Source organism: Sceloporus undulatus, chromosome 8, assembly GCF_019175285.1.
Source record: "Sceloporus undulatus isolate JIND9_A2432 ecotype Alabama chromosome 8, SceUnd_v1.1, whole genome shotgun sequence".
NCBI lineage: Eukaryota > Metazoa > Chordata > Lepidosauria > Squamata > Phrynosomatidae > Sceloporus > Sceloporus undulatus.
Genome location: NC_056529.1, coordinates 25,730,371 through 25,756,464, shown reverse-complemented (window position 1 = coordinate 25,756,464; position 26,094 = coordinate 25,730,371). Strand labels below are relative to the sequence as shown.

Sequence of the window (26,094 nt, the reverse complement as noted above, 5' to 3'; positions counted from 1 at the left end):
ACGAGGCACTCCTTTAAATCCTTCTCCTCTAACTGTGGATAAAACAGAACCAATTAAAAGTCAAAACACTCCTTTAAATCCATCTCAGGTAACTGGGAGAACATCGTTCCCTGGACCGGGGAGCAATGCAAACAGCAATGAGAAAGACCGAGCACGGAATATTCTTTTGAATGCATTACCAACACCACAGTCATCTACCAACAAACCTGCAAGTTTGGGCACCACCAGGTAAGTACTTTGTATTTCTGTTTCATGGGGTTTGAACATATGTGCAGGCCTTAAACGTCTGTGCTAATAAATAAATCTGTGCATGGATCTGTGTGCACTTTTTCTTTGCCGCAATGCATTGCAGGCCTCACAGGTAGCGGCTTGTGACTTCCAGGTCAGTAGGAGCAGTAAATCAACTCTGGGTATTAGCCCAAACTTTATAAAGGAGAACTCTGCTAGGCTTATTTTAGGGATAGATTTGGGCACCTTTGGACCAGCTCTTGTAACATTCAAACTAAAACCTGGAGCAGAGGCAATAACCCAGATATTAGATTTTCGTGGGTTTTTTGGGCTATGTGGCCATGTTCTAGAAGAGTTTATTCCTGACATTTCACCAGCATCTGTGGCTGGCATCTCTTAAGATGAACATCAGGAATAAACTCTTCTAGAACATGGCCACATACCCCGAAAAACTCACAAAAAACTATGGATGCCGACCATGAAAACCTTCGACTTCACGACCCAGATATTGCCACTGGTGTGTGGATTTTTGAACCAGGGATGTACTTGGCTGAGATACACCAAGTACCTGGCACATGGCTGAGGCACTAACATCCCTTTCTCTGTCTACAGTGGCAAACCTACTCCTGCCCCTTCTGGCTTGCAGCATCTTGAGACGAGGAACCTCCCGACAGGTGAGATCTCAAGGCCTGCGGGCGTGCTCTCTGCCACGGAAAAACCACGGAGGGATCCACTGGGAACTCCACATGGAGTTGAATCTTTGGTCCAAGATCCAGGTAACAGACCGGGAATCAGGACAGCCACCCAGATCCAAGTCAAGGTGGCCAATGGCCAAAGTGCCAACGCCGGACATAAAGTGGACATTAAGGTTACTGAAGGTAAGAAGCAGCCGTGGCTCTGTTGGTTGGTCAAGGGTGGTCAGTTGGGGATATTTGGACCAGTTGGAGCAGGGGAGTTGGGGGCTGCACTTGACCCCTAGAGAACCTTTGAGGCCGCATCCCTTGAAAAGAAATGAATTTGTTTTTTGGCCCAAAACTTTTATCCTTATTAAAATATCTGTTGCATCTAGGTGTAAGTGCTACAGAAGAGAAATCAGAGAATCCCGCAGACTGGAGGTCGAGATTGAAACCAGTGGCCAACAAGTGAGTCCAGCTTCAGACTAGCTTTTATTCAGCAATACAGATTGAGCATCCCTGATATGAAAATCCAAAATCTGCAATGCTCCAGAATCCAAAACTTTCGGAGTGCTGACTTGATGCCACAAGTTCAGTGGCTCAGCGTACACAAACTGCTAAAATCACCCTTTCCTTCCATTGAGGGGAAAAGCAGAAAACCTTTACAGCCTTGCTGCTCCATTCTGCTTTTCTCGTCACGCAATGTTGATGAAATGTCTCCTTCTTTCTGCAGATTTCCCAGCCAAGGTGAGGCCAAGATTGCTCCAAAACCTACTGAAGTCCACAAGACAGTGATCAACATAGCCCTGAAACCTACCCAGGATGATAGAAAGCCAGTGCCCTCCCCAGCTGTTCAGGACATTGGTATGGACAGCTTGCCGGAAAGCGATTATAAACAATAAATAGCAGGAATGATAATTTTATTGTTCTTGTTGTGCGCTTTCCCGACTTATGGCAACCCAAAGGTGATGGGGCTTTCTTGGCAAGTTTCTTCAGAAGTGGAGTTATCCTTACCATCCTCTGCAGCTCAGACAGTGTGCCTTGGCTAAGGTCACCCAGTGGGTTTCATATATCGGGCTTTCCCCCCTTTCAAATGTTATTACACTAGAGATTTTAGTAGGTATGTATATCCATGCAGGCGTAGTGGTTTGAATGTTGGATGATGACTGGAGATCAGGTTTCAAATCCTGGCTCAGCCATGTAAAACCCAATGGGTGACCTTAGGCAAGGCACACAACAACCAACAAATATCCATGCATGTCTCTTTAACTTGTTTTAGCTGTTTGCTTTTATCTAAGATTGACACTGGTGGCATATCACCATCTACCATTCTGTTCTCTCCAAAACGGTGTCACTCTTTGATGGCAATAAACTTTTCTTTCGTAGTGTATCACACTGTTCGTTTCCATTGCTTTTCCATTGCAGTGCCACCGTCCGATCCGACCCCAAAGAAAAAGCTTCTGGTGGCTCGTGTGGATGTTTCCAGCGGATGGCAGAAAGCCAAGCAGCAATGGGAAGATCCTTCAGCGAAGCAGACGTTGGAGGTGCCAAGCATTCCTAAAAGAGCTATTGCACCAGGTATTCTGCATCTTTTAATATTAATGTACATATCAAAAAAAAGTTTAGGAGCCACAACATCTACAAATACAATAAGAAAGAGAAGCAATCTAATGCAAGAGTAGGGGACCATTTGCAGATTTGGGGGCCCCATTAGACCCCAGAGGACCTTGGAGAGAGATATACCTGTCTCCATCCCCCAGTTTTGTTGGATTCCCCCCCAAAACAACAGCAAGGAATTTAAAAAGTGCAGATCTTCACATACCTAAAGAGAGAAAATAGTTCACTCTCCATGATGGAAAGTCACCTGCATCCATTGCATAGGGATGTGCCTTTAGTCGGACTTCGACACTCCCAGATACCCCAGCTATCCTGGGCAAACCATTTTGGGGGATACTGGGAGTTGTAATCCAAAAAGAATTTTCCCCAAGGTTTGGGCGGGAAGGAATTTCACAAGCATGATGGACATTAGGAAAAAGACCTTGCTGTTTTTTTCCCCTCTCTCTGGCCGCATCTGCACTGTAGAAATAATGCAGTTTGACACTGCTTTAGCTGCCATGGCTCAAGGGTGTGGAATCCTGGGGTTTGTAGTTTGTGGCACAAGAGCAATCTGACTTATTATTATTATTATTATTATTATTATTATTATTATTATTTGTATTCCCCCTTTCCAAGCAGAGTGAGGCGGCTAACAATAATAATAATTATTGAGAAGGCTACAAATCTCACAAAACTACAGATTGACAGAATTCCACAGTATTGAGCCATGGCAGTTAAAGTGGTGTCAAAATGCATTCTTTCTGCAGTGCAGATGCAGCCTCTCTCCAGTTCTTGATGACAGACTGGTTTTAATTCCAAAACAGGTCTGTAAGAAGAACAAGAATATTGCTGGAATCAGTAGTCTTAAATGATTTCTCTATTCCACTCTCTCTTCTTCCTAGTGAGACCATCCTCTCCGAGAACCTTTCAGAAGCATCCAAGCAAACCGGTGGTGTCTCCATCAAAGGTACGGCTGTGAGTAAAGTGGGGGTGCTTTGGTGATGGAGGGACTTGGCTGCATCTTTTGACTGGCTCAAATTGCTCAGGGCATTAGTGCCATTAGTGGTATTATTAGCAGAATTAGCACTACTTGCACAATTAGTGCTACTGTCAATAGTATTACCAGCAGTATTAGTACTACTGGCACTATGAGCTTTGCTAGTGCTAGCACTATTGGTACTACTGTTAACAATCTTACCAGTAAGATTAGAACTGCTTGCACCATTAGTACTACTAGGCGTACTAGTACTACTTACACTTTTAGTACGACAGCCAGTTGTAGCATTATTAGCCCTATTTAACACTACTCGCACCATTAGTGCTAATGTCAAAAGTATTATCAGCAGTGTTAAAACCATCTGCACCATTAGTACTATGAAGAGTATCAGTATTACTTGCACCATCAATACTACTGCCAATTGTAGCATTGTTAGCAGCATTAATACTACATGCACCATTAGTACTAATGCCAATAGTATTGCTAGTAGTGTTAACCCTCCTTGCACTATTAGTACTACTACAGTGGTAGTAGAATTAGCAGAATTAGCATTAGTACTGCTGCCAATAGTCTTACTAGTAGTATTGGTACTACTGTCATCATCAATATTGCTGGTAATGTTACTAATTGCCCTGCTACTGTTTAGTATTAGGTGCAATGGCCATAACATTGTTCATCCTTAGCTCCATCCGGACTACATCCCGGAGGAAGAGATCCAGAGAGAGGTCCGCCGGATTGAGAAAGACCTGGACAGGCTGGAGCTCAAAGGAGTAGACCTGGAGAAGCAACTTCGGGGCTGTGAAGGAGGTAAGGAGGACCATGCGGATGCGTTGGGGTCCCATTTTTCTCATTTCCTATACCTTGGATCAAACATTGATCAGAACAGAGACTGCAGTCAAGAAATCAGGAATGGGGAGGGCAGCTATGAAGGATCTAGACAAGATCCTGAAGAGTAAAGCTATACAACTGAGCATTAAAATCAGAAGCATCCAAGCCATTGTTTTCCCTATGTACATATGCGAGCGCATATGTTCCAAAAAGCACACCTTGATTCTGTCATTTTATACAGAGGTCCAGTCCACACTGCAGAAATAATCCAATCTGAGACTGCTTTAACTGCCTTAGCTCAGTGCTAGGGAATCCTGGGCATTATAGTTTATCGTAGCACTAGAGATCTCTCGACAGCGAAGTCTAAATGCCTCACAAAAGTACAGTTCCCAGAATTTCCTAGCACTGAGCTGGGAGAGTTAAAGCGGTCTCAATCTGGGTTATTTCCGCAGTGTGGATGGGACCTGTGCTAGTGCTAGTTTTTCTAGTTGTGAACATGTGCTACACGCGTGAAAATCAGATTTAAAAATGAGCTGAAATTGATTTTTAAAAACACTGTTATTGAATTCCTTCAAACTCCTGCATCACTATTAACAAATTAAAACCTCCCAATTAGCATTGATGAATTTATTCTTAAATTTGATCCGTTGATGCAGCTTAAAGGTACTTAAGATGACTTTAATTAACACGATATCGGCTATTGATACGTAACGAGAAGGAGCAAACTGATTATGGACATTTTGCATGGGAAGTAGTTTTCTGCCAAATTTGGTCAGCAAATGTCTAGAGTGATTCCTTAAAGTTAAAAAATTGAAGGGAGGAGGAAAATAATAAGCTGCAATTCCTCCCAGGTCCTTAATGCAAAACGTCTTTAGTGGTCTTCCCCTAAAACTACAGGTCTTTGCAATGCTGAGATGCCTAAGTACAGTGAGTACTCGACATTCGTTGGGTTTCAGGGTTCCAGACCCCGTGAAAGTGGGAAAACCACAAATAAGAAACCAGTAGGTTTTGCAACCGAGAGAACACTTCCCTAGGAATCTTTGGTGCACCTCTTATGGGAATCTGACCATAGAATCGTGCTGGAGGACCTACAAATGCCTAAAGAAGTGGTATCTCTAGGAATCCCTAGGTCCTCCAGCATGACTCTATGGTCAAATTCCAGAAGAGCTGCATTGGAGGACTTAGAGATTCCTAGAGAGAACTCTGTGAATAATCAAATCCGCAAAAATCAAAGCCGCAAATGTCGAGGGATGACTGCACTGGCATTTGCCCAGCTTCCCATGGGTCATACCTTCCCCAGATGGTGTTGCCAAAGACTTCTCTCTTCACCACAATTCTTCTCAAAATGGCAGCTGGAAATGTTCCTTTCGGCTGCCATTTTGAGAGGGAAAACAGGGACATTTCAGGGTGCCAGGGAGAGGTTTACTCCTGGGTATGTTTTTGCATGCTTTGGGGGAATATGGCTGCATGCGCACGGCAGCAATAATCTGGTTTGACGCCACTTTTAACTGTCGTGACTCAATGCAATACACAATACAAATGCAAGGTACCCAATACAATTCTAGAAATAGTAATTTTAAACTGTTTTATTTTAACTATGTTAACCATCATTTGATTGTCATTATTATGTTGATGGTGGAAGATTGGGGGATCGTGCAATGTTGATGTTAATTGTATTGTGTGTTTTTATGTTTTACTGTAACCCGCCTCGATCCATAGGGAGAGGCAGGATGATGATGATGATGATGATGATGATGATGATGATGATGATTTGTGGCACCAGAACATAGCTACAAGAGGTCCATGGGGTTTCTGGAACCAAACCCCAATGGACACCAAGGGCCCACTGTATAACAATTTGCTTTGTGTTCAGGGGATTTTAGGGGGGACTTTTGATGGCCAATGGAGTGGGATTTGGGGGCCACTTATGGCCCATGTACCCCACTTTCCCCACCCATTCTTTAGGTTTTCTTTGGTCTTGTCTTCCAGATGATACGGAGGATGCCTTGATGGTGGAGTGGTTCAAGCTGATCCACGAAAAACAGCTCTTGCTGCGGCGAGAGTCGGAGCTGATGCACAAGTGAGCAAAGCTGGAGGTGTTTCTCCCATCATCCTGGGCTTGGAAACATCGCCGGTCGATTGGATCCGGCCACATTTTTCTAGTGGAGCCGCTATTTAGATCATAACATGTCCGCCATACTAACAAGCCGAGCAACAATTAGCATTTCATGTTATTTTAATTCATTGCTAGGAGGGGGAATGTCAGTTGGGGGGTAGGGACAGCCATCTTTTCCAGTCGTTTGGGTCGATTTTAATTTAAAACGAATGCGTTGTTTACACAGCATTAACAACAAATGTCATGAATGAGTTTTATATTATTTTGCCGGAACGGCGGATGCTTAACAAATTGATTTCCGAATTAGCGCCAATGGATTAGCTCAAATGGTTCCAAGCTGAGGCTGTAGGAAGCAATGCGACTCCCTCTAGTGGTCAGTCGTTGTACGGCATGAAAGTTGTTGGAGGAGCTCTGTGTGCGAATCTCTGCCCTCATTGACCTACTCTGTTTCTCCTCTTTGGAAACGGCCAGGATGAATCAACAGAAGCTGGAGGAGAAGCAGTGGGACATCGAGACGGAGCTGCGGACCCTCATGAGCAAATCCGGTGGGTCTCCTGCCTTGTCTATGGGGTGCCTTAAGGATATTTTTCTGGTTTTCTCATCATCAGTTGAGACATTTTTCAGGGAAGCAATGGCAAGACAAGGCATGTGCCCTGGCTCTTAAGCCCATTACCTTGAAGGAAAAACTGAGTCTCCACTTTAGAGCAGGCCTCCTGTTCCTGCAGACTTAACCACCGACATCTGCATAGCAATAATAAGATGCTTATGATCTTGTGCAATTTATTGTAGCCTTGTTGGAAGCAGTGGGAGCAAGTGGGATAGTAACCATGCTCAGGTTTCCACCTTGGGCTAGTCCTTCTGTGCTGTTTGAAAATCCCCCCAACCGCCAGCACCTGTTTCGAGAGAGCCTTTCCCAGAAATGATGTCTATGGTCGGTATTTCCACTTTTGCGCAGACTCTCTGAAGACGCCAAGGGAGAAAACCCGCGAAGAAGAGCTGCTCAAGTTGTACCTGGAGACTGTCGACGACCGGAACAAAATCGTGGAAGACCTGGATGAAGACCGACTCAGGTAGGACTTTGCGGGAGGGGAAACCAAAAAGTGGTACCTAGGATCTCTTTCCCACTAGACATTATGCAAAGGGATCTTGCAGCACCTCTAAGGATCCCACTTTTTGACCCTCTTTCTTTCCTTAGGGAGCTGGAGGAAGATGAGGTATTGGCGGCTATGATCCAGAAGCTTGGTAATTAATGACCCAATTAATTGCATGTGAAGATTTTAGTCTATCTTGGTAAAAAGATAATTTCAAATACAATACACACACACACACACACACACACACACACACACACAAAATATTCTCTTATATTAATCCTCAAAACCAATAAACGACATTGCTCCCCACATGTTACAGTACTTAGATATTTTACTAGTTCGCAGTTATTTACATATTTCCCCAAACTTTCATTTTTCGTGAGACATGTCAATCTGATGATGACAATTTGTTTAAATAATTGCACTTTTAAAATGATTTATCTCCCTCCTTTTTTCGTTTTTCTCTTCCGAAGACGGTCCCCGCAGCACTCCGGAAAGTGAAAAGAAGAAAACCAAGTTTGGCTTCTTCAAAATCCTGAAAACCAAGACTTAAACCAAGAAAAAGGGACCGGATCTCAGCCCTTGCATTCCTGGAGGCTTAATGATTCATGGACAACTGGAATCGCCCTGGGGTTGGTTTGTTTAAGGAAATCACAACTCTTGCGGAGCACACAGTGGCAACACAACTTTCGGCCCACAAGGTGGCAGCTGAGCTCTCAAGAAATCTCTTTCACTCTTTTTGCAACTCAGGAAGTGTGTTGAAACCAGAAAATAGTTAGTATCATGGGGTGGGAATGTATGTCTCTGTTTTAATGACAGCAACAAAGTGTGTAAATGTGTGTGTACAGTGAGCCTGTTTGATACACTGACGGACTTTTATTTTTGCACTTCTTTCTATTAAATCGAGAATGATTTAATTGGCGACTGCTTTGTAAAAGTGGCTTTGTAAAAGTGGCAGGGATGAGATGGTCTTTGCTCCACGTGTTTGAGTTTGACCCGCTTTGCTTTGGAAATGGAAGGGAGAAAGAAGCCTGTTCTTGCATGGTGTGGGGTTGGAAAAGTTGATCCCTGAGGTACCCATGAATTTCATGATTGTAGATGTGGGTGAGGTGTTGTTTTGTGGCCATATGGGTCCTCTAAGCACTTTTTTGTGGTCCCCAGAATCTCCGGACTTTCCTTTCCCCAAAAGCTTGCAACTCATCTTATGTAGGCTGCAGTATTTAACATCCAAAAACACATCCTTTTAAAATGCCAGGACAACTTGAGAGTCCCTTTGCTGCTCCAGCTTCCAGTTTCTCAAGTTCAGGAAGGAAGCCAGAAACGTCTCTTATCAGAGTCCTCAGTTTCTCTAGGTGATATTGCCCCCAGAGCTCCAGGACTAGAAAATAGGCCCTCGCTCCGTCGCAGTTGGCCTCCCCTGCTTTGGATAGGCAACAACATCAACAATATATATATATATGGTGTGTGTCTGTGTATATTATATGCTTTGTTCTGAAGGTTAGGCAGTTGTGGGTCTGATCCAGTCTTGCAGGGTTTTGTAGGGTGACACCACAACTTGGAACTATGACCATTTGGAACTGTTGTGTGCCTTCAAGTCACTTCTGACTTACGGCAACCCTAAAGTGAACCAATCATGACATTTTCTTGGCAAGTTTTGTTCAGAGGGAGGTTGCCATTGCCTTCCTCTGTAGCTGATGTTATTGCTGTTTTTGAAGAAACCCCTAAAGGAATGATGTACCATTAAAGGCAGAGGAACCCTCTCCAGCTTTTGGACCAGCGACTTGCATTGGCACCTCCATCTTGTATGGTTCTCCAAGTATCTTTCTCCACTCTTTCCCAGTCTCGGCCATCGTCTGGTCCTCACACCAAACAACCATCAGCCTTGTCTTGTGCTCAAGGAAGAGAGAGCCCTGTGTTATACCTCTGCAATACTAATTTGGAACCAAGGGGAGGATTATAGCTTGGGTAGGTCTGTCGGGGACTCCGGGGATCAAATCATGAAGTGTGGAGAGACCACAAAGCACAGCCTCAGAAGCTTCCATTTTGAGGGACACACCAAGGGAGACGTGTGCTAGTGTCCTCTCTGTGGTCAGCAGGCTGTGTGTCCAAGCTTCCCGCCTGGCCGGACCTGGTGTAAATATTAAGAGTTTGGCCGTCTGCCCATGGTTGGTCAATGGGCTGGAACCTTCCGCAGCCTGCTCTATCTCAGCCTCCAGCCACCCAGCTCAAGCTGTGGCTCCCCTCTGCGATGGTGGTCTGGAGGACACACAATGCAGCCATGGAGTCCGGGACGGCTATCCCTGGCTTGGCACAGGCCGCCTGGCATCTTCCTGTTGGGGAACACTGAGAAGATGAGACGTAAACGGAGAAGCGTAGGCCAAGGAAGCATTCCTAAACAAGGAAAGATGTGGGCACGAGGGGTTCCTGGGTGTTTGTGTGTTTTGCGTACGCAGGAAGGGGGGGAAACACTTGTGGTAGTATTTTCCTAGAGTGACCTATTTTAAACATGTTTGGATTTCTGTCCATGGTCTGCCCCTGATGACGGCATTGCTGGTTTTCTGAAACGTGTTGGGCATTTTAATTAATATGTAAAGGCACTTTGAGAACATGGTTTTCTCTCCTGGCTTTGTATCCATGATGAGAATCATGCAGTTAGTCCTCCAGGTATTGTTGGACTGCATCTCCCAGCATTCTTCACCATTGGCCATGCTAGCAAGGACGGATGAGCAGGCTGCATGATTTGCAACCTGGTTTATGTATAAACATACTTGTTTGCGAGTACATCCCATACTCACAGTGGTTTCAATCCTATTATTACCCTGATTAGTGTAGAACCATACACTAACCATTGCCTTCAAGTTGTTTCCAACGTATGGTGACCGTAAGGTAAACCTATCATTGGTTTTTTGGGGGCTGAGAGTGTGTGACCCTCCCACTGAGGTTTGGAGAGTGTGATTTGCTTAACTCGGTGGATTTCCATGGCCAAGCAGGGATTCGAAGCCTGATCTCTTGAAATATAGTCCAATGCTCAAACCACTATGCCACGCTGGTTTGCTGGCAAATAACCAAAAATATAAGAACTGTGCTGGGATTGGAATAAGACTTCACTTCTTGTAATATTTAGTTTCTGTTCTTCACAACCAAAAGGTCCCAGGGTCATTTTCTGGCATCTTCAGATAGGATTGGTGCAGTCTTTTGTCTGAAACCCCAGGGAAAGAGTTCTGCAAATCATTGTTGACAACACTGAATTAGACCAATGGTTCCCAAACTTTGGTCCCCCAGATGTCCTCCAGAAGCTCCAGCAAGATTGGACAAGAAGTGAGGGATTCTGGGAGTTAAAGCCCAAAACATCTGGAGGACCAAAGTTTGGGAACCATTGAGATAGACCAAGTGTTTGATTCAGCGTAAGGTCATTCGCTATGATTCTGTTTTAATCAGACTTTGATTCAGAGTCGTGAGGACTAGTATCTAACTTTATATGGAGGAGAAGGAAAGGCTGCAGATGACATCTCCAGGTAGCAATGAACATACTTTGGTATGCAGTACCCCATTTCCTGCAAACCTTTGTATTTCTGCATGAGAAATTGTTTTCTGTGCAGAATTATATTTTTCTGTGCAACCCTGCCATGTATTTCTGTGCAGAATAATCCCTCCAGGATACTTGGAGACGTTCAAATACTGTGAGAATACTATGCAGGACTAGGCTTTTTCCAGCACCAGTCGTGTGAAAAGTTATTCATCTTTGCATGTGTGGACAAAACAGTGAAGGATTTATGACCCCAGTGTTGATCCTTTTGGCCTAGAAGAACCAATGATCTCTGACTCAGTATAAGGCCGCTTTGTACGTTCTGCGTCTTTCGCTATGATGTGTAGTTTGGCTCTAAGGCACAACACTGTGTGACTATGTATGTGTATATATTTGGTACTATGTGGTCTGTGTATTGCAAGTCAAGAAAGCATTGTGTCAGCGTCGGAAAAGCAAAAGAAGATCTCTGGGTAGACAGAAAGTCAATACTGCAAATCTATTTCTTCTCCAAACCCTGGAAAAGGTTCCTTTTTGGGACTGTGTTTGTGTGTATATGTGTCTTCAAGTTGCTTGTTGGCTTATGGTGACCCTATGAATTTCATAGGTTTTTGTATAGCCTAGGAATATCTCAGAGGTGGCATTACTAGCTGCTTCCTCTGAAATGTATTACAGCTCCCCAAATTGCCCCAGCGAATACTGACTTAGATGGTCTGTTTCGTACAATGCAATGTATAGAATTTCAATACTACTTTTAACAGCCATGGCTGCCGTCTTGGGATCTGCAGTTTGCAAAGCCCTAGAACTGTGGTTCCCAGAATCCTCCAGATATTTCGGACTTCAGCTCCCAGAATTCCTAACTGTTGGCCAAATCGGATGGTGATTCTGGGAACTGAAGTTCAAAACATCTGGAGGACTAAAGTTTGGCAACTCCTGCCCTAAATATCTCTGGCAGAGAATTCTCAGCGTCTCATGAAACTACAAATCCTTGGATGTCATAGAATGGAGCCACGACCATTAAAGTGGCATCAAAGTGCCAAAACTGTGTCATACGAAAGAGATGTCCAAGCTGTAGACTACAAAAGTAACTTTTCCTAAACTCAAAGATGGGGTTATACCAGGAATAGCCTTGGTCTGCGATGGCAACATTTGCAGAAGCTCTAAATGAGAGAGCTGCAGACGGCAAAAGAGGCAAAACTGAGATGGCTGAGCTGGGCATCTTGTCTTGAGAAAACCCCACATCTTTTCTGAGCGGAGGACGGGGGAAGCGTCCTGGATGCATATCAAAGCCTTCACGCAAATTGTGGAAGCGCGATGGAGGTCCAGAGTGAAGAAACGATAAGACCCATATCGGGGGAATAACTTAATTAACTGGTCTTGATCAAAGAACAGCATGAATTCAATAGCCCAGTTTCGAGGGCTGAATGAGGACATTTTAAAGGAACTGCACTTGAGTGCATTATCAATTTTCCTAGCCAAGGAGCTTTGAAGTAGAATTAAGCAGGGACAAGGCACTGTCCCTCCCTCCCTTTGACTGCTCAGTTGCTCGATTTCCTTTGCTGCCCCCATTTTAAAGAGATACTTGAGATCATCAGAGACCCTCTTCACTTGGAAGAGCAAACAGAACCGCAACAGCCTTTGCCTGCCTTCCCAGGGAAAGGCCACAAAAGGAAAGAGTCCCCAAAATGGTTGGTTGCTCCAACGTTCATTGCCAAAGAGGACCGTAGTCTTCCTTACGAACCTGTCCATGTTTTGAAATCTACTGGGGAGGCCCTTCTCTTGGTTCGAGGTACATCTGAGAGACAGGACCTTCTCAATGGTTGCCCCTAAACCCTGGGATTCCCTGCCCAGAAAAATTAGACTGGCACCCTTCTTACCTTCTTTCCATAATCAGGTCAAGACATTTCTGCTTTGGCAGACCTTGGAAAATAAGAGTCCATACAAAGACACTGAGCGGTCATTCAGACGCCTCTTTTTTAGTGTAACTATGCGAATCATTTCACTCATGTATTCGGGTTTGTTATTCTCTCTGCAAGTTCGGTTTCTCAAACATGCAAGCATTCGAATAAAGATGGAGTCAGCGACGCAACTGCATTTGGAACACATTCAAGGCATGCAGCATTTTGCCCCAGGTCTATTTGCTTTGGTTATTCATACTACCGACATGCAGATCTTTTTTTAAAACTTGAAGGGAAACCCGATATCGATCATTCTGGATGAAGTGGGTTCTTTAGTAGCCCCCCAAAAGTTCTTAATCAGGTGCATTCGGGACGCATGTGAACAATGGGGATTCAACCCGTATTCATCCTGCATTATTTTCATAGTGTGAATAATCCCTTAGTTTGCAGAGCATCCCAAGCACTCCAAACCTTGGCTTCAGTTTCAAAAACATCTAGACTGACCCCTCCAGTCCATTCCTCTTGCAACTGTTGGCGGCACAATTTCTGAGGCCATTTTGGAGAGCAAAGGGGTAAGGGGCACCCTCCTCCCCGTCCTCCATGCCACACCATCCCCCCAGTTTTTCCTGCTACCATTCTGGAGGTGATAATATAATTCACGTCTGAAGAGTTAGTGGGTTGAAAATGAATTGGTAGAATCAATCCAGAGGGTATAAATGAATTAGCATGTAAATGAGGACACTTGCTCTACATAGTTTCATATCGCCTCCAGCTGTAAATAATTCTGGGGAAGGAATCAAATGCTACAAACAACTTCATTTTGATGCTCGGTTCCCTCCCACCCCAACCCTTCCACCCGCTTCTCCCATTTAGGAGCACCAGCAGCGACAGCGAGAGGATCCACCCTTCATTGGGTCGCAAGTTTGGCAGAGATGGCACATCTGGGGTTGAAAAAAGGAGAACCCATTCTCCTTTCCCCTCCTTCTGTGCACCCCAGCACATCCCTGATGATGCATTATTTACAGAGCCTTCCTCCTCCTCTTGCATTCCTCTTTGGCACATGTATATCATATAAACAGTGGGGGGAAAAACTGATCTTTCAATACTGGGGTGATGGTTTTCTTCCAGCTTGTGAGCCAATGGAGAGAAGACTGAAAGAATGTTGCTGTTGCGGTTGCTGTTTTTGTTGTGTGCCTTCAAGTCTTTTCTGACTTAATGCAACCCCAAGACAAATCTTTGATAGGGTCCTCATAAGTCAGAAAAATGTTGAAGGCATTTATATCAGTTGGTGAGGGATGCAATTGGTAGCCAAGTGGAGAATCTCTTTGGCCAATATGAGAAGAGAAAGCTGGGCTAGAGAGGCCTTTGGTCCATCTAATCTAAATATGGCTCTTCTTGTGTTCCCATGCTAATTGTCTCCCTGTCAGATACAACTTTCAGTAAGTTGTGAATGGGACAAAGGACAATAATCAGCATTGATCAGATCAGGGATCAAGTTTTTAAGGTGGCTGTGGAGTTTCACCTGACCTCCCATGCCCACCCTGCAAATGATCAACCAAATTACCAGCCAGTAATCTGTCCCACAAAGAAATGATGGCCAGAAATCCAGTGGTGTCTTGTGCCAGCCTAAGTTCCCCTGCGGAAGCTCTTGGACATTACTTTTGTCCAATCCACAGCACCCACATTCAGCTCAAAGTTATAGAAGTAGAGTTGGATGATGTGAAGTGCAATTGCACAGGCTGGTGCGCAGTCTCCACTGGTGTATTTGATCGCACATCTAGTTAGACATTTAAGCTGTGCACCCATAAATAAATAAAATGTATGCATCTATTCAATTATGTAGTTGTGGATGGGGCTGTATATTCAGTTGTGCATTTGGTTGTGCATTCAGTGATGCATTTGGTTGTGCATTTACTTAGGCATTTAGTTGTGCTTTGGGCTGTGCATTCACTTGTGCATTTAATGGTATGCAGGGCTGTATATTCAGTTGGGTGTTTAGCTGTACATTCAGTGATACATTTGGCTGTGCATTCACTTGTGCGCTGTGCTGTATATTCAGCTGTGCATTCACTTATGCATTCAGCTACCCATTCAGCTTTGCATTCACCTGTGCATTCCCATATACATGCAGCTGTGCAACTGGCTGTGCAGTGTTGCCATTCAACACAGCATTCATGTAACCCAACCACAGTTAACAACCCGTGCAACCCTAGTGTGGGATCCCCACCCAAACCTGGGCAAGGCACATACTAAGCCCTGTGTGGGGCAAACCGTCTTGAATGGAGGTGGTATGATCCTGCTAAAACTCCAGGGACAGGTGAGTCCTGCTCCTCATTGGTGCTTTGAGTTCTTACTTCCCAAATCTTCACCACCTTGCACCCTCCCTTGCTGGCAACTCTCGATTCTGACACTGATGGATGGTTGTCTCCCCTCTTTCATCAAGGCTGGAGTTTCGGGTTCCACGCAAACAAGATCTCCCAGGTGGACCGGGAGCACTGATTAAGACAGATTGAGTCCAAGCGAGTCCATTAAATTGTTAATAAAGGATATTACACCCCCTACCCTTAATCGGCAGCCACGCCAACACCTTATAAGAGTACATTAGAGCCTAATCCAATTGCGAGGCCGGCATCCGAGGCATCTCCTCCCCATCCCAAATTGAAATCATATCATATTCCTCCTTTCTTAAATTAAAAAGCTGGAACCTTTTAGTTTGCTCTTGTACGCTTGTGTAAAACTTAATCAGTGGCTTTAACAACCATATATATATATATATATATATATGAGAATGGGAGAGAATGAGACCCTTTCGGCTCTCATTTATTTACAAGGCAGAACTTCCTGGTAGGGACGATGATTCAATTTGCAGGCGGATACATCAAGCACTTAAGGATTTTGCTCAGGATTGATTGATTATTTATCGTGTTATCTTGCCTGAAGACGTCCGATATAGCTTTGCTCTTGCTATCTCTCTTTCCACCTAATGCTCTTCCTTTTAGTATCTTTCTCGCTGCCAAGTGCTCTAAGGCCTTTTTTTTCTTGTACGCCTGTCACAAGAGGAAGGAGGAGGAGGAGGAGGAGGGAGAGATGTCAGGGAGTCTACTCTTTTCTGTATGCAGGAATGGGCACATATTGCAAAGTCAAAGCTACAATGGCTGAAGGAAGGGAAGGAAGGCACTTCTTCCTGACTCCTTAGAAGCTGTTTAAGTACTGAAATGCAGAGTATTGGTGTGGCAATCTAAGACAGTGTTTCCGGAACAAAGCAATGCCATCATGTACTGGAGTGCCAGGATCATTGATAAACCCGCCATGCTCTGACCACAAAACAAAGTGATACCAAGGCTTCCAAGTTTTGCAGTGGCTTTGCATAGAGAAGGTTGGGCAGCTTCCATGGAAGGACCAACATTTTGGGGCTGCTCCCAAAATGCAGTTATTTATTTGAATGACTGACTGATTGATTGAATTTATATTGCAACTTTCTCCCAGGATGGGATCCAAGGTAGCTTTGTTGTTGTGTGCCTTCAAGTCATTTCCTACCTAAGGCAACCTTCTCATGGGTTTTTTGGGGCAAGTTTCTCCAGAGGGGGTTTGCCATTGCCATCCTCTGAGGCTGAGAGAGTGTGACTTGTGGCTGCCCAGGTAGCTTGGGTTAGATATACCCACCCCATTCCTCATTTCTCTGCAGCTTCATGAGAAGGACTCTTCACTTGCCCAATACTTGTAGGGTTTTTTATTTTTTGAGAACAGGGTAAAGAGAAGCCCCACCGCTATTTTCTACTCCAAGCAGCATTAAAGTGGAGAATTATATCCCTCGGAGGCTTCTTAAGCCAAAAACAGGGCACTTGGGGTCCAATTCCTTTTCAGCGACAGAGCACTTGGGAGGATTCATTGGTCTCCTAGGCTGCATAATCTTCAGCCTTGGCTTGAGATCTGCTCTGGGAAACCTCCTTAGCATTGACTCAAATGGGAAGAGACTCATGGGGTTGCAAGGAATCTCATGGGGACATCCAATCCAGTCCTGTGCCAAGACAAGGCAAGTCATGTTTATTGGATAAAATTATAGGATCTTAGAGTTAGAAGAGGCTATAAGCGCAATCTAGTCTAACTCCACGACACTCTGGAATACCCAACGAAAGCACTGCAGAAAGATACCCATTCAATATCTATTTGGAGACTGCCAAAGATGGAAAATCCACCACCTTTCAAGGCAGTCTATTCTTAATTTTCTTTTTATAATGAAAAACAGTCTTCCTAATTTTAGCTGGATCTCTTTTCTTGCAATTTGAAGCTGTTGGTTCATGTTCTAGTCTCTAGATCACCAAAAAAAGAGCTTCTTCTATCTTCAACATGACGTTCTTTCCAATATTTAAAGATGCCACCTCTCAGTCTTCTCTTCTCCAAGCTAAGCATTCCCAGCTGTCGTTTCTAGTATGGCTTTGTTTCCAGACCTTTGATCATCTCCTTTCTCTGGACAAGTCCCAGCTTATCAATACTCTTCTTGAACTCCAGTGGCCAGAAATGGACAAAGTATTCCATTTGAGGTCTGACCAAAGCAGGAGAGAGTGGCACTACTACTTCTCTTGATCTGGACACTATGCTCCAGTTAATGCAGACTAGGATTTGTATTGGCTTTTTGGGCTCTTGCGTCACATTGTTGGCTCATGCTTAGCTTGCGGTCTACTAAGACCCCGGGGTCCTTTTCCCATGGACTGTTTTCTTAGTGGCCAAGCTGTCTGGGGGGATTCTGGGAGCTGTCATTCTAAAAAGTAACTTGCTCACACTCTGAGCAGGGCTAGAATCAATGGGTGGTTATCACAGAAAAGCAGATTTTTTAATAACATGATGAAGGGTTTCCAAATATTAATGACTTTGGCGGTGGAATAGACTATTTCTGAAGATGTTGGACTTCCTTTTTGTTGGGGGGCATTTCGGCAGAGATTTTCAAGGATGCCGACTCTGAAAGAATCCCAAGTTTAGTTGAGGGTTGGACTAGTTGACCTCCAAATTCCCTCCCAACTCTGAAATTGTATTATTTTATGGCACAATAGTGGCTTATCTCTGCTCCCAGTGCTTTTTGAGGACAAGATCGCTGTGCCCCTTTCCTTTCTGAAAGACCAAAAAATAAAAATGCAAAGTGAAATCATCAATATTTATTAATTTGCTATAAGATAGGAAGGCGAGCAAAAAAGATCAATTATTCTCTAATTTCTGATTTGTTGACAGCCGCTAAAGCCCTAATCGCCAGAAACACACAGTGTTAAAAATACCTTCTGCAAAAAAAGAGTGGATTACGAGGCTTTAAGATGCTGCTCATGTGTCAGAACTGACAAAATTTGGGGAGTTAAAGACGCGCAAGACAAAAGGCGGAAAAATTGTTAATATGTGGCAACCATTTACGAAGTCTCAGAAGCGCATGTTTGATACCAATACTTAACAGGGGCATACATATTTATAATGGGGTTTTCAGTCCTCTAATTCCGGCTCAAGTCCACTTTCGGTTTTTACTTGCGACTGTCGCAGAAAGCAGAGTTGGCAACTGTAAGGAAAACCAGTGACAGTTGTCCCTCTTTTACATATAACACAGTTTTGAAAAACTGCCAGATCCCTTTGAGGCCGAGAGAGTGTGACTTGCTAAAGGTCATCTAATGGGTTTCCATAGCTGAGTGGAGATTTGAAGTGTCCCAAAGTCTTAATCGGGCCACATGGGACTAGGAATATTTTGGATATGTTAAGATGTGAAGTCTCTTTCCCACCTACCCTGGTTACTCTGGCTCTGTTTTTCTTCTCTGTGATACTTTGCAAAGGTTGGCAGGGTGTGTGTATGTGTGTGTTTGTATGCGGGTGTGTTGCAAACCATATGCCCAAGCAGCAAAATGGGCAACCGACAAGCGAGCCACAAGGGTGTCGAGTGGGTGGGAAGGGAAAACTGTTCCCAAGCAAAGCTGTGGAACCAAACTGGGGGAAGTGAGACGAGGGGGAAAGACATGCCCAAGGAGAGATGCCAGTTGGTATTTTGATTTTGTACCAAAGCAATATTGTGACGGTTCTGCTCACACTTCCGTCAGAGACGCTCGGAGGGTTAATGACATTGTGGGGGATCTGTACAATCTGGGAAGGAAACTTGGGTGCTGGGTGGCAGGAGAGAGAATTTGGCACAGAAGCCAAAGCAGAGATGGCTGAAGAGGAGACGGATCGCGATGGGGAAAGTGTGGCCCGTGGGGCACATGTGGTCCTTCACCCCTATTTTTGTGGCCTGCCAGTCTGACAAAGTCCTGAATTCCTTGCACAAATTGCTATTTATGCCCCTATATCATGCAACAACAATTCTTCATTATGGTCCAACCAGCTCAAATGGATGACACATAAAATAAAGGTCCCAATGATCATTAGAGAACATGGCCCATAGTCTCCATGACCATTAGGGAATACAGGTCCCAAGGGCCTTTAGGGAACATAACTCATAGTCCCAATGACAGTTAGGGAACACAGGTCCCAGTGACCATTAGGGAACACAGCCCATGAGAGAGCCAAGCCATGCAAGCAATATTGACTGCAAGTATCTGTTTCTGATCTAGACATTTGCCGTTCTCTGATACTGACAGCTTTGGACAAAAACCTGGCGATGATCAAGGGTTATGCTGGAGAACTTTATCCTTCCAACGTTTCTTGAAAAATTGTACTAAAAATGTCCCCCTGGTTCCACATTTCACCATATTTTGTTGGGGTTGATGGGAATTGTAATCCAACAACACCAGACTGGAAAAGGCTGGTAGATGGGCTCTGGTTTTAGGGCCACAAGATGTCCAAGAGCCAATGGGGGGCATGGAGTGGGATTTTGGACCATTTACTCCAAATTTTGTGGGGCATTAGAGGACCCTAAAGTCTGCATTTTCCCCACCTCTGCTTTCAATCCCACCCCAAACCCAACACCTCTCAGATCCATCCCTTTGCGATGCAGGATGTGGATGACAGGCGACAACGATGACCCATTCACCAAAACTATGTTGATGATGGCAGTCCTCTCCTTCCAAACGACTGATGCTGCTGCTGAGCCCAGAAAGGACACCTTGCCCTCCAAATAGCATCAGCAACTTACCCGGTATTCCCTGTCTTGGTTTCTTTGGTCTTGTCTCTTGTGTCCTGGGTCTTGTTTTCACCTTCAGTATATCTTGTAATTATGTCTTTATCTGTGTTTCATACAAAATTGGTTCGTGTCCAATTATATCTCCTCCTCCCAAAAACAGATGCATCCTCAAAGGCCTGTGTAAGCCAAAGCAAAGCAGAAGGCAGAAGCGTTTGGAGTCCAAGTCGCTGTTGCAACAGTCCAGACTCCATCACCAAAAAGAAGTTAGGTGTTGCTGGGGATTGTGGTTATTGTTGTTGTTGATGATGTTGTTATCTCCCATCTTCTCATCCTCAGTGCAAGACTCCTGGAGACTTACAGAAGATTAAAAGAAAACACTGTTAAAAATTGGTTAAGTTAAAAAGTGATTGAAGGATCCAGCAAATTAATACATGTGAGAAACATAAACTGTGAAAAGCACAACAGCACAATAACAACACAGCACTAATAGCAGCACTAATAGTAGCAGCAGCAACAATAACAGTAGAAAGTCTAGCAAGTCGTACAAGGCCCATCCTAACATCTCTGAGCATTCCTTGCCTAGGAAAACCCTATGAAATTCACAGGGTTGACATAAGCCGACAAGCACACAAACACATCTATAAAATATGAGCCTATCTAAGATCTGAGATGAGAACTAGCGTGATGCAGTGGTTTGAGCACTGGACCATGAGTCTGCAGACCAGGGTTCGAATCCCAGCTCAGCCATGGAAACCCACTTGGTGACCTTGGGCAAATCACACTATCTCAGCCTCCGAGGATGGCAATGGCAAGCTTCCTATGAAGACGAAACCTGCCAAGAAAACCCCATGATAGGGTGGCCATAAGTCGGAAATGACTTGAAGGCACAACAACAACAACAACAACAAAGCTCTGAGATCCGAAGCAAAGACCTTTCTTTCAGTCCCACCATCTTCTCAAGTATGGTGGCTGCTCCTAGACTTTGGAATCTCCCTTTCTAGAGATGATGGCTCTATCCTTGCTCCCTTTCTGCCAACACTTTACTTTTCCAACTGACTTTCAGAAATTGAATGCAATTGAATGTAATGATTTTAATGGTTTCAATTCTACGGATTGCTTAATTGCTATGTATTATTAACGACAGTTAGCGACAACACCAAATATACATGTGTGTATACACACATGCATACACGCACACACACTTACATATATACATATATACACACACACATATATATGTCTATGCATATAGATATAGATACAGATATAAATGTTTCTCTCTGTGTTTCTTTGTTTTTCATATCTGTTCTGGTTTTACGATTGCATGAAACTACAAACAATTGTCGGAGCTGTGGTCCTCCAAAAGAACATTCCCAAGCCACACGTCTAAAGCTCACGCCATGTTCCTCCCTGGTCAGAGATAAAGAACGTGCGGCGCACCCGCACCGATGGTGGCAACGCCTCAACGGTGTGCTCCGAAAGAAAGAAAGGAAAAGGGGGAAAAGCCTCCTCCATGTACCACCTTGACAGGGGGAAATCCTGAGGCCGGCCATGTGAATATTCATAGGCCATCTGTACACAGAAGTTGCGGAGCGGCTGGCTCAGCTGTTCATGCTCGGACGGGCATGCGTGGCGCACCGGCCGTTGGCTCCCGTCCAGCTTGAGGGGGGCAGAGAGGCCTGACGTCTCCTCCTCCTCCTCTTCTTTCTCTTCCTCCTCCTCTCTTTACACTTTGGGCCTGGAGGAACCGGTTAGCAAAGGTCCCCCTTGGTGTGCCCTCTGCGCCCACGTTTGGAGACGCCACGTGGCCACGCGCGCCCACCCTCCGTCCCCCGTCAGCTGACAAAAAATAATAATAAAATAAATAAAAATATAAAATAAAAATAGGATGACTCAGCCAGCAGCTGTCGGGCAGCCTCGAATAATGACAAAAACAATTAGCAGTCCGAGCAGTAGCCTCTCCTTAATTATCTCCTCCGAGTTTAATTAACTAGCTAAATTATCAGCTGTAATGTAGGCATTAATTATGTCAAATTACAGTGTAAAAATCACTAAGTGTGGAAAATGTCAATTCAGCTACGCTCACCTGCAGGGATGAGCCGAACGGGTGTGACAGGGGTGCTGCGGAGAGACTGGCGGGGGTGAGAAAAGGGGGGAGCCTCCGTCCGTCTCCTCCTTTGCTTCTTTCACCGGTGCAGAGTGCGAATGCTACCATGGCTCTATCCAGGGGCCATAGGTCAGGAGGGGGGGGGGGGTTTTGGGGGGGGGGGTGTTTGCAACCAATGTTGGAAATGGGGAACCCCATTCTCTCTTTTTTGGTTTCACTGCCACTGAAAAATCTCCAGTGGCATGTTGTGGTCTCAAACAAGGAAAGAGGAGGGGAAAAAGACAGACAGAAAGAGAGAAAGAGAGAGAGAGAGAGAGAGAGAGAGTGAGAGAGAGAGAGAATGTGTGCAAGTGATGAAATATTTTTGGCTGGAGCAGAGGGAGGGAACCGAGGCGGCTCCCCGAACCAGATGGCTTGGCTGCCGAATTATTAAATTATGAATATTAATACAAATCAGACACGGAAGAGGTAATAATTTTGCTGCCCTACAGAAATAATTAACATAATTTTGATAAATTACACGATAAGAGAATCTCAAAATTGAGGTAGATTTATCTTAATTAACATCTTGGACCTGCTCCGAAAGGTAAATTGTGCTTTGGGGGATTAAGGAAGGACAAGGAAGAGGGTCCCCCCCCCCCAACCTTGCCTCCAGGAGCTGGGACACTGAGAAGGCTTTCCCCCGAAATCTCTTAAAGCCAACAAGAAAAAAATTCAACCCAATCTACAGATTGTTTCGAGTGTCATTGAGGCCCAGGGCCAAAGCCATGGCTGTGGCTTGGAGGTTTTTTTGCCACTAGCTTGGCCAGCATCTGGTGAAACGGTAGATGGTCATTGGTGCCAAAATTTGCGGAGACGCAGCTTGCAAAGTGAATGTACTCTCTGATGGAATGAATATTCATTATGATTTGATCCTAGGTTGAAAAAATGTACGCAAGAGTCCAGGGAGCTCCATGGGGAAGAACCATAGTTAATGGAACCATAGTTTCCAAATCAAGGGGAGTTATAGTCCCATTATATTCTGTGCTGGTCAAGGCCTCATCTGGAGCACTGCTATCCTTTCTGGGTGTCTCATTTTAAGAAGAATATAGAGAAGTTGGTGCAGGTTCAGAGAAGAGCAACAACATAAAAAGAGGTATAGAGAACAAAACATACAGGGAAAGCATATCTAGGGGTAGCCATGTGGGCCATATAGTAAAGGACAATGGTGTTGTACAGACCGGTGGAGCCACAGCGCAGCATTCACAGGCTTGATGCCATGACTCTGCCTCCATCGCGTCATGATGCCGTGCGCCCTTCTAGATGGCGCACAGCATCATGGTGCAACCCTGGCACTGCATCTAGATGATGCAGTGCTGAAAGGATGTCACAAAGCCGCGGCGAAATGGTGTCACAAATGACGTCTTTTAAAGGGCACAAAATGGAGCTGCTTTTTGTGGCTCTTTTTTGCACTCTGTGTAGGTCAGATCGGTGCTGTGGCACCAATCCGGCCACTAAAGGGGTGTCTAGATGCCGCCCATCTGTACAACCCTAGTATCATCCCAGATCCCACAAAACTGATACCTTTATAGGATCAACCAAAATGCACAAAATACATGTAGCAAGCTTTCAGAGCTCCACTGGCTTCTTCATAGGCAAAGATGCTAAGGAGAGCAAAAGAAAAGGACCATGTTAATCCTAGGCCTGCATTTGGTCATGATGTTGTGGTTGTTGTCCTCAGTTCACATGGTATGGAAGGGCATTCCTCCTTCTGCCCATGTGAATACTGGGAAATTCTTAAAGTCCAGAAAATAAACCATAAATTCCATTAGCCAGATTTATTTGCATGATTTATTTGTATAAAAACTTGTTTCCTACAAGAAAACAAGCCCCCAAACCATCCTGTTTTGTATGCAGAAAACACTGTTTTTAGGCCAAAATACTTTTTTGTTTCTGCACAGGAAATGTGTTTCTACACAACATACACACACACACACACACAAACCCAATCCCTATATGCTTTTCTACTCAGAATAATTCTTCCATAACATTTTGGGGCCATTTAAATAGACAGAGTATATACCGTGGAGGAATATTTGCTTTTTCCCCACAGCAGGGAGAAAACGACTGCCATTATTTCTCCCTGCATGCAAGGATGAAATAGTCAAGGATTTACATCCCAATCTCTCTGTCCTTTGAGTCATGCGTTTCCTTTTGAGGCTGCAACGCATCCAACAAAAAAGATGCATGATTGCGCATTCCCACAAATAGTTGCTGGGTAAAAGTTATGGGCGATCTACACAGCGGGGCTGTGATCCACAACTGGAGGTTACATGAGTGTGCCAAGATGCTGAATCTTGGATCTTAGCAAGGATGCACCGTAATTCATTGTTTTGAATTGAGTGGGTTGCAAGCCACTCTGGGATCTTCAGCTATAGGGCCGGATACATACATTTTAGTAAACAGCTAATAAATAAAGATGGAACTAAAGGCACCAAGGCCTTCTTCACCTCCTTGGGCCATGGTTCTGACTGTGAGACACTAAGGTACAAAGGTTTTTGGCTTGTCCACACTTCCAACAGTCTGGAAACAGGCTCCATTGTGCGCAGAAGATCAGGTGGCAAAGCAGAACGCCGTGAAGTGACATGTCTGGATGGCGCTGAAAGTAATGTTAAAACAAGGGGAACCCCACTGAGGAATAATTAACGTGGCTTCGTTCCACCAGCTTTCCCCAGCTGGGCTCTGCCGGGGCTTGTCCTGGTTCATGCACCTCAAAAGTAGCCTACGAATGCCAGCTGCGAGGAGCCGGTTGACGTGCGGATGATGCGCAAGGTGCCCACGCGATGGAAGAAAGGAGAGATGGGGGAGAAGAAGGGAGATTATGCCCACCCACCATCATGAGTGGCATCCCCATTACGCATTGCAAAAACCAGGATGAAGCAGTCTTTTCCAATCTGGTGCCCTCCAGATCAGTGTCCATACTGGCTGAGATGATGGGAGTTGTAGCCCATTGTGTATGCACAGCAGCAGGCTGGTGGTTGTTGTTGTGTGCCTTCGTTGCTTCTGATTTATGGTGAGCCTAACAACCCTGGAGGTCAGGGTTCAATGCCCCACTTGTGCATAAAAACCCACTGGATGAGTTTGGGCAAGTCACACTCTCTCAGCCTCAGAGGATGGCAATGGCAAACCTCCCTCTGAAGAAACATGTCAAGAAAACCTTGTGATAGGTTTGACTTAGGGTTGCCATGAGTCCAAAATGACTTGGAAGCACACAGTAACAGAAGGCCGAAGAGGTGTCTGGGCATGATTTGTCCAGAGATTTGCCATGGCCTTCCCCTGAGGCTGAGCGCATGTGACTTGTCCCAAATTAACTAAGGGCCATCGCTAGGACTCAGATTCTGACCTAGAAATATAGGGATTGGGATGATTCTGAGCTGGCAATCCTATTTGCAATGTGTATGGCTTGCAAAGCAAGCCTTCTGGATCAGAGTTTAGGAGGACCTTTTGGACTCTCTGATTCCCACTCTATTGAAGATGGTGGCTGGGGGATTCTGGGAGTTGTAGTCCAAGCTGTTCAGGATTCTCTTTGTCTTGCAAATGGGATTGCTGCTTCATTCAGAGGCTACTCCTGGGACGGCTGACACCTTTATCCCCAACCCAGTGTTGGTTGCTTTCACAGCATGTTTGTCACACGCACACGCACCTTTCCTTCCTCCTGTCTCTTCTTCCAGACTCATGGGTTCTCTGGTCCCCTCGTAATGCTCTAATTACTTCACAACATGCTGCACAAAGAGTTCAGGAGATGTTGCCTGGGCTGGTGCAACAAGGAATAAAAAAACCACACACAAAAAACCACCACCACCGAACATTAATTTCTGGAGTTCTTTTTAATTAATTCATCAGGAATCACGCTGTGCGGGATGATTACGTTAAAGTGTTTAATTACAAATTTATATGTAATGATGCACTT

The 26,094-nt window shown here is 44.7% G+C and overlaps 2 protein-coding genes across 2 annotated transcripts in view; both read left to right on the top strand.

Moving 5' to 3' along the window:
- Positions 1-8,455, top strand: part of MICALL2 (MICAL like 2) — a 19,557-nt gene extending 11,102 nt beyond the window's left edge. The window contains 12 exon segments of the mRNA XM_042437754.1: positions 1-228; positions 841-1,106; positions 1,298-1,370; positions 1,636-1,766; positions 2,328-2,480; positions 3,401-3,465; positions 4,179-4,302; positions 6,313-6,403; positions 6,911-6,984; positions 7,395-7,509; positions 7,635-7,681; positions 8,007-8,455. The exon segment at positions 1-228 is cut by the window's left edge and continues 5 nt beyond it. Of these exon segments, the coding sequence (XP_042293688.1) occupies positions 1-228; positions 841-1,106; positions 1,298-1,370; positions 1,636-1,766; positions 2,328-2,480; positions 3,401-3,465; positions 4,179-4,302; positions 6,313-6,403; positions 6,911-6,984; positions 7,395-7,509; positions 7,635-7,681; positions 8,007-8,086 (1,447 nt within the window). The 3' untranslated portion in view covers positions 8,087-8,455.
- The window catches only part of LOC121914363 (transmembrane protein 184A-like), a 308,956-nt gene that overhangs the window by 105,271 nt on the left and 177,591 nt on the right, over positions 1-26,094 (top strand). The gene's annotated exons all lie outside the window — the stretch shown is intronic.